This window comes from Cryptomeria japonica, chromosome 9 (assembly GCF_030272615.1).
Source record: "Cryptomeria japonica chromosome 9, Sugi_1.0, whole genome shotgun sequence".
NCBI classification, from domain to species: Eukaryota; Viridiplantae; Streptophyta; class Pinopsida; order Cupressales; family Cupressaceae; genus Cryptomeria; species Cryptomeria japonica.
The window spans coordinates 733659494-733668803 of NC_081413.1; the positions used below are offsets into that span (position 1 = coordinate 733659494).

The 9310-nt window shown below is 34.9% G+C and overlaps 1 protein-coding gene across 2 annotated transcripts; it reads left to right on the plus strand.

The window, feature by feature from the left end:
- The first annotated feature begins 6636 nt into the window (after positions 1 to 6636).
- LOC131038707 (IRK-interacting protein) lies at positions 6637 to 9050 on the plus strand. 2 transcript variants are annotated; one of them, XM_057971232.2, is made up of 2 exons: positions 6637 to 6877; positions 7525 to 9050. In XM_057971232.2, exons 1-2 carry the CDS (start codon positions 6791 to 6793, stop codon positions 8989 to 8991), a joined length of 1554 nt encoding a protein of 517 aa, XP_057827215.2. In that variant the 5' UTR covers positions 6637 to 6790; the 3' UTR covers positions 8992 to 9050. The 2 variants fall into 2 exon arrangements, with proteins under 2 accessions (XP_057827215.2, XP_057827214.2); XM_057971231.2 differs by having other exon boundaries at positions 6642 to 6877; positions 7516 to 9050.
- The last annotated feature ends 260 nt before the right edge of the window (positions 9051 to 9310 follow it).

Genomic DNA, 9310 nt, shown 5'->3' on the forward strand with positions numbered 1-9310 from the left:
ATATATTTTTCAATTTTTTTAATAAAATATTATTGAAATTTCCATCTCCCTCGAAAAGTGGTTTTTTTTACAGCAAACAACATTTTTTAAGAGTGATGTGCATCCTGAAACACATAACTTTTTTTCTATAAATAATAAAAACTCAATTCTTTTGAATTTTGGTTTGTAACATCAATACCCAGGGCATGCAGTTGGTTTGATAGTGATATGTTGATTATTTTTCATTTTATTTAGTTTTGAAGTCTGATTAATTATAATTTAGATATAGGTGTACGTTTGAACACATAACTTGTTCTATATGTATCAAAATTCAATTTTAATTTTTTAGTTAGAAAGAAGAAATCAATACCTAGGGCATAGATATTTTTCAGAATTTTTTTGAATTAGTTTACATTCATAAGAAATCAAAACCTACTTTCATAATAAATAAAATAAAAATATATTAATGAAATTAAATATATTAAAAATTATACTATTTGGAAAGCTTATAATAAGGAATAAATACTTTAAAAAATAAAACTTTTAAATGAATTCATTTGACCCCCCAAAAGCTAATGTAAAATTGATTTTTTATCAGCATTTGATAGATGCAAACGAGACTCCATTGCAAGTATGATTTAGAAGTAGAGAGGTTCTATCCAAGAAATTTTGATCTAAGAGCCTTTTATCTAACTCTCTTCAATTAATTACTTCAAATGGGACTTCTTAAAGCTTAAATCATTATATTTTCTAAAAAATGTATGATTTCAGCAAAAAATAGGATGTACCAAAAAGTGGGAACCGGTATTGTGAGTTCACCCTTTTACATAATTCATTTGCAAGAATGTGCATGTTAGGGTTTTTTCATGTGCATGTCATTTCATACAACATATGTGATTACATTCAAGAAGCAAAGCATCATCATCATTCATTGTAGATTTAAGGTATACCTTTCCATTATTTATTTCAAGAGTGCGCAATAATTCATTCAAGGTTGATCCCAATCCAGGGTTTGACTAAGGAAAACCCATATTATGAACCCCTTTTCTCTTCTTTTTGTGTGCAACAAACAAGTATGGAGATGTGCTCTTCATATTAAGATTTATTCATAGAGACAAATCATCCCTCTTTGGCGTGCAAAAAGTTTGAAGGACCGATGTGATGTGCCACGGTCCTGACACTTTTGGGGAAATCTCAGGGAGCAGGTCTAATTCAACTTACATTACTTAGATCTAGGTGTGTGCAAAAATATTGCATCCGTAGCTCACTGTTTTCATGATTTTACCTCCATTTTTCAGCATTTTACCTAATTTCAGCACTTCAACTTACAAGAGAAGAACACACATTCAACCTGAATTCACTTAGAATTTAGTCTTCATCTGATTTATGATTGGATCTATTGAATTCCTCATGCTCTTTTGAATGTTATGTCCCTAAGTGAAAAGCTAGTGGTTTTTATTCTTTTGGGTGGAAACCCTAAATTTGTCCACATTACAATGACCTATCTCCTAACATAACATTGAGTAGAGATGAATCTTTAAATGATGAGAATACTTCTTCCCAACCTAAAAAAGTGGATATGAATAGTGGTGATAGAAATGAGAATCTTCTTGTAATGGATATTTCTTCCTCATCTATTCATCCCTTTGGCCCTTCAATGTGTCCTTACACAACAAATCTTAATTAAGATCATAATCTCTCCCCCCTCCTTTGTCAATTATTCCCCCCTCCTTTGTCAGTTATTTTACCAAAACCTTGTCCTTCTTTTCCTAAAGGAACAAGACCTATCCATATTACAATCACGAGAAAATAGGAAAACAAATATTTTGGAGACTTAAATATGATTAAAACATTACTTTTCCTTTTGTAAGACATATCAATGATTATAAGAACAAAGATAGTAGTGTGTATCGTCTCTTTCATCATAGTTATTCTCATTCTATTATAAACTGTAATTCTTTCAAAATATTTGTCCAAGACTTATGTGATAGAGCTTGCATCCATATTACACTAGATCTCTTGCTTCTTCTCAATCCAAATTTGAAAGTAGTGTATTAGCACTCCTTCATCTATTATGTTGCTCCTCATCATGTGACATTGCTAGCTTACCTTTTGGGGGCTCTTTGTCATTCATGGCAATACAATTTCATGTGATCATACTTGGATAACAACATAATAGTCTTTCTCATTTTTGTCTCCATGCTTGGGGGGCGAATAGTGTTTCAATCTTCTCTCTTTTAGGGATCTCTTTTTCCTTTTTTGAGTTGTATCTTTCATAAATTGATGTCCTTTCTTGCATAGAATAATCCTCCATGCATGTGCATGTGTGTCCCTTGGTTTGGACTTGTTCCATGCTTAAAATGGCATGTCTTTTATGATCTCCTTAGTGATTACGTGTAATCCTTCACTAAGAATCCACTTTCCAAGCAATGGGTAAGGCAAGTATCCTTAGTTTCCTTCCCCTTTTCAAAGATGTCATCTTTATTAAAGATCTCCCCTATTTTTGGGGGTAGATGTCTTTAGGTAAATATCTCTTCCTCCTTTCACTATACATCCCTCAAAAGGATCCCTTTACACTTGTTGCAAGATATTTCTTTTACAACTATCTTTTCCTCGCTTAAAAAGGGTTGTGCTTCTTTAGCTTGGGGTTATGTACATTGTTGCTTAAAGGTTATCTCCTTGGTGTTGAAGGTGTGTATCATTTTCATGTATTTCTACATTAACATGTCAACATAGGGCTATGTCGACATCTTAAGGGGGGCATACTTGCAGCATCCTTGTTGCTTATATTCAATCTATGTTGCAGGTTTCCTTGCATACAATTCTTTGATTGGATCTCATTTTTAAATTTATGTTACGGATTTCCTTACATATATTGCTTTGCTTGGTTATCCTTTTTCAATTTATGTGGCAGATTTCCTTGCATACCATGCTTTTCTTGGTTATCCTTTTGTAATTTATGTTGTAGATTTCCTTGCATACAATGCTTTGCTTGGTTATCCTTGTTCAATTGTGTCAGATTTCCTTGCATAAATGATTTTATTACTTATCTTTTTTTAATTTATTTTGTGATATTTCCTTACATACAATACTTTGTTTGGTTATCCTAGTTGTGGTGTCCTAGTAACACCTTTACAATTTCTTGCCTTTGTGATAAGAAAGTTTCGCTTGACAAAATATTTCTTTTTAATTTGCGTCAATTGATTGCCTTGCAATAAGAAAACTTTTTCTTGGCACCTCCTTTGCAAGATGAGTCGGACTAGCATAACATAGCTTGTTGAACTATTTCACCTCTTCCTTTATCATTCCACATGAATCACACAACATAACACAACTTGTTGTCTTGTGAGAATCCATGCTTCCATGGATCATCTAGCATAATACAACTTGCTAGCCCATGGAATCCATGTTCTCTATCTCTCTCTCTCACACACACACACTCACACACACACACACACACACACACACACATGGACCACCTAACACAACACAACTTGCTAGCTTATGGAATCCATGTTTCCTTTCTCCTCCCCATGAAGTCATATCATAACATACCTTGCTATTCATTGGATCATGGTTCATCATTCAATGCATGCTCTTGCTCTTTTCATGTGATCATTTGTGCTCTTGCAATAACATTCTGAGAATGATATTAGTGGTTGAGACATTCTTTGATTATCAAGGTCTCTCCACTAGTTGACTTGGAGCCTTTATTTTTAGTACTAACCTATGTTGTTTATTTTTTGTCTTTGCTTGTCTTTTTTTCCTTTTGTTCGTGTTTGTCTTGTTTTGTGTGTCCTTGTATATGATTGTGTGAGCTAAGATCTTAAGCTTGGGAACTTGTTCTCTCAAAATTAGTGATCTCTTATCTCCTTGTAATCTTACTCCCAATTGCTCTCTCTTCTACTTTACTGCATGTGCATAAGCTCATGCTCTCACTAAAGTGGGGGCTATATGTAGCATTGTAAAGTGTATTCATGTATAATTTACACCACTTTTTGTGCCCCTACCTTAATGTGACCCATTTTAGCTCTCGACCAAGCCTATTTCTAACTTTTCACCTCAAAATTGGTGTCATCTATTCACATGGTGGTCTGAACCTCTCTTGGGTTGTGCACACCCGATCTCTAGCTCGTTCACCTTGTTTTGGGTGGAAAATGGCACCTAGAGCGCAATTGTCCTAGACAGTGGCTCCCAAATCGCCATTGTCCCCCCAAATCAAACCCAAATTTGAATATCTCAGTGCACATTTCCTGCCAATTGGTTTCAGATCATGATGTCTCAATTTTACTGTTGGAGGTTAGCCTAATCAGGGAAATACCTTAAGAACCCTATACAAGAGAATTCCTCTAATTCATTTTATCATCATGAGCTTTCATTATCAAGCACTATCATCATCAAGCATTCATTGAGCATCAAGGTAACATTTCACCCCACCATATCCTTCAAGCATTCTTCAAGATCTAGACATCATGGAGCATCAAATTACATCAATCTTCATGCAAGCAATGCATTTATGATTAGGTCATTCATGTCTTGTCATGCCATGTCATGTTATTGCATCAACACTTGTGATCATATTCAAAGAGAATTGCATCATCAACCTACAATAATCTACAACAAATCTAAGGTTTATTATTCAACATTTTACTTCAGTATTTTAATTCAATTTCAAGGGTTAATTCCAAACTCAAAGTTTGACCTATTAAAATCCCTATTCTCAACATCTTTCTCTCTTTTGCAAGTACAATTTATAAGTTCAAGAGCTATAAATATGGAATTAGGAAGAATAGATAAGTACAATCAAATCCAACTGTTGTAGGTGTAAAAAGTGGAGGATAGGGTCACCCCACACGCCTATGTACAACAAATTTCTAATGAAACTTATGAGGTAGATTCTAAGTAGCATTCTAGTTCTAGAAATGTTAATTTCATCTTCATTTGACATTCTTAAGACAGGGTCGCTTGAAGCTCCACCTACATTCACAAGTTTTGTTCATCTTCCTCACTCTAGATTTATGCTTATAGCTCCACATCAATCTGCAACTGCCTCTTGATGTCAATTTTCCATCTTTACCGTATCTAATTCAACTCAACTAAAGGGACCACCTGAAATCAATCAACTTTCATCCTTAGGGGGTGAATCTATTAATTTTGTCTCCCTTTATGTAATTGTTGTATGAAATAGGTTCATTCCTTGTTTACAATAGCTGAACTCGTGAATCCCTATTTCACCACCTTATAATGAGTATCGATATTGATTTGGTGGGATATAAATGCATTGATTAGGTGGGTGATTCTTAATATTGCAAGTCCACTTCAAGTTACAACTTCTCACTTGGTTTAGGTCCTATATTTAGTTGAGTAAGTAGTTTGATATATCTCTATCTACCATTCAAGTTGAGCATTAGGGGTTATTTAATGTTGTCACTAAGGATATTCAACTTTAGCATATTCTCATTGAGTTTGACATCTTTTTAACTTTAGGTTAGATATAACATTTTGTGTCTGCCAGAGTATCATATAAATTTCGTGGATCTCAATCCACTATCAATAGACCAAGCACATAAAGGTCCACGTGCACTACATCTAGAAGCTTTTACATGGATAGGGCAATACTACTTGAGTTCTAATCAAATCTCACTTATTTTTGGTTAGTTGGAGCCACTTTATTCATTGATCAATTTTCCCTCCCCTGTTTCCTATATGTGTATCCACTCCTCTAGTTTGATACCAATTCATGTTATTGTGAGCTTTCTTAATGCTATTGTGCTTATTGCATATATTATCTCTTGGACATGTTTTGCATATCTCTCATATTATTAGAAATTAACTATGTTATACTATTTTGGTTTTACGATCATATGCATTAATAGTTTTATTGTATTTACTCCTTGCACTTAGTTTTAGGTTAATCTTTGCTTATAGATTCTAACTATTCACAAAGATGAGGTTTGTGTGCATGCATGTGAACTAGAGTGAAATATAGTCAATTGGTAGATTTTGAGACATTTCTCTAATCAATCCAAAAAAATAATGAATGGATACTCAATATCTTCAAGTTCACTTCTTTTCTATTCTCAAAATTTAACTAAATATTACAATTTATATTTTTAAATTTTTCTATCACTAGTAGCTCATCATTCTAAGTCAAATGTAGGTGGTACTTTTAGTCTTTACAATTATATGAATCCGATCAAACTCACTTCTATAATTCTGTCTGTTTCCTATGCAAGGTGATGATGAGTGGCCTATACAAGATGATGATGACTGATCCTAACTTCTCAACAAAATCCTCCCTGAATAAATTATTAAAAAAAGACACATAAATCCTAAGTTTTTATTCACTATCCCACATATTACAACAAAATAATACCAAATTAGTACCAAGGTGCTGGTGTCCTTAAGCGCTAGAGAAAATATCATGAGTGGGGGCCTTATCTAACTGCATCTGTAAGGGCATGGAAGATTGAAGGTCAGGCTGGTACCTGCCTTGGTATTACTATCACGAGAACCATAAATACTAGTCATGTGAGTCCCACCTCCTTCTCATCTGCACATGCTGCATTCAACTACAAGACAGCACAGAACTGTGACCCATAATAAATTCATGGTTAGACTACCAGTTGGGTTTTCAAAATACTACTTATTAGGTAATACCATAACTATATGTACTAGTTATTGGGTAATACCATAACTATATGGGAGCGATTGGGACTCAAGGTTAGATATATACCAAGTTTATGATTGGACTCTGTATTTAGTGCTTTTCCATCTCCTCATCACACAGCACTAGTGTAATCGAAATGCAATGGCCAACTGCAAGGACCTTAGATCGATTAGCAATGCACCTGTTCAATGCAAAAGTCCTGCGAAAATCAAGCCTCCAAGTTCTTCTGTAAGTGTTATTTTCTTCAATTTTTTAATCCATGGGTTTCTATGAATGAAAAAATTTGTTAGAACAGTCTAAGACACTGTAAGAAAACAACTGTAGATTGATAAGATGCTAAGAAAAGCAAAAATCTCTCATAATTGAATGTTGGTGTCTGTTAAAAGCTCTTATAATATTAAGATTGGTTCTAAATTCATCATATATAATTTTTTTTGATTTCAAAACAATCTTAATATTATACTTTATGTACTGTGGAAAATTCTTTTCTGTTCATCTAATGGGCTTTCCAAGAAAAATGGAGAAGACCCAGTGGGTGAGCAGATCCTACTACTAGTTCTATTGTCTGAACACTCGACAAGCAAAATATACATTACAATCTTCTTCAGTTCCTCTCTTATGAGATGTAATAAAATTTCTTAGTCCAAAGAGGTATGTGTGTAATTGTCTAGATGATTAGTAATGAGGGTTTTCTAGGGTTTTCAGGTTTCTGCTTGTGTTTTTAAGGTGTCAATTCTATCAGTAATCTAGCTATCTTTTCCATTCATATCTATATTTCTGTTACCTAGATTATGAAAAACTATTGAATATGATAGATGTGGACTAGATACTGCTATGGTTTGACACTTGGTGGATGTGATATTTAGCCATTGCAGACTTGTGAAGAGGTAAGCCCTCAGCCTCAGGGTGAAAAGATTCAACCAAAAAAAATGACAAGTGTGATGTGGGAGGAATTGGAGCAGGAGATTGAGAAAGAAAGTCCCACAATACCAACAAGAAGTCAACCTGGATTGCTTAGTAGAAGGGTTAACAGTGTCTCCTCAATGAGATCATCAATGGATCATTCTCCTTCCTGTAGTCAGAATCCATATCAGCATCACCATCAGCATACTCCTCTGCATCCTGGCAGGGGAAACCCAGTTCATCATGTGATGAGCTCTAACATAGGGGTCTCCTGCAACAGATGTAGGCCTGCATTTAAGAACAAAGAGAGTCCAGCTGTGATCCCTTTGCCCGAATTGCAAGACATGATTGGATTGCCCAGTAAAAACCCAAATAACAATGGCAATGGCCTTCTCAAATCTTGGTTCTTTTCTAGAACCAAAAAGATACCCCCCAAAAAGCTGATTTCTACAGACACAGACAAAGCAGAAGCCCATTCCTTGAGTCCTGCCATCATGAGCATTGAAGGTTTGAAGCAGAAATTAGTGCAGGCCAACATAGGGAGGGATGTTGCAATAAGTGAGGTTGCCCAGTTAAGGTCATCTATGGTAGAGTTGGAGAAGAAACTAAGGGAATTAGAGCTTCATTGTCATGACCTCAAGCATGCTTTTGATCAGACCGCGCAGGAAGGTGGTGTTGCTCGTCCTAAAAGGCCTGTACTTGAAAGTGGTACAAAGGCCTTAAATTCTGTGCATGTCTCATATGAAACAAAAGTAAAATGTTTTCTTCAAGTTGTATCTGAAGCAAGAGTTACTGTAAGACAGTTATCCAGAAACCTAATCATATCAATACATGACAATGATTGTAAAGGCCTAGAGAAGCTCACCTCCCTGTTGCAGCCATTTGATGTGCATGTGGGTCCAAGAATAACTAAAGTTGTTATGTACCACTTAGAAGCTCTATTGAATCAGGCCTTCTATGAGGATTTTGAGAGTTGCAATTTTCAGAAAAATGGTGCCCAGATGGTCCTAGACACCTATGAGAGTTGTGCCATGAATTATAGATCTTTTAATGAATTGAGAAATTTGAGTTGGGATGAAGTTCTTAACAAGGGGACCAGGTTCTTCAGTGAAGATTTTAGCAGGTTCTGTGACCAGAAGATGGGCTTGATTGTGTCTATGCTCAACTGGGCCAGTGCATGGCCTGAGCATTTGCTACAAGCATTTTTTACTGCAGCAAAATATGTGTGGCTTGTTCATCTAGCAGCATTTTCTTTTCAGCCGCCCCTTGTTATTTTCAGAGTTGAAAGATCCACAAAGTTTGATTCTGTTTACATGGAGGACATTGTTGCCGACAGACAAACAAAACAGGCTGCTGCAACTGTCAGAATTATGCTGATGCCAGGATTTTATGTCCACAATAGTGTAATAAAGTGTAAGGTCTTATGCAGGTATATATGATAAACCTCAGAATTATTGCTTCCTGCTTCCAGGAAGGCCTTACTTCTATTATCTAAGAAGCCATTCCATTCTATCCTTTAAACCTAGAACACTACACAGCTATAGATTAAGTTTAATAGATGTGTGAAACTCCTATTGCACTTTTTGGTTATATTATATATAATTTTTTTGGCCTTTATTTTTTGAAAATTAGTTATTTAAAAAAATTATCATAAAAATGCAATATATTTTGTCTAATAAGAAAATTTCAAGAAAAAAAAAAATCTATCAAGTATTGGGATTAGGATGGAAGGGGGAGATATATTGCCAATCTATAATC

Coding starts and splice junctions, on each gene's coding strand:
- LOC131038707 (XM_057971231.2), top strand. CDS start 6,791: ATGGCCAACTGCAAGGACCTTAGATCGATTAGCAATGCACCTGTTCAA. Junction 6,878..7,515: donor TCAAGCCTCCAAGTTCTTCT/GTAAGTGTTATT, acceptor TGTGATATTTAG/CCATTGCAGACTTGTGAAGA.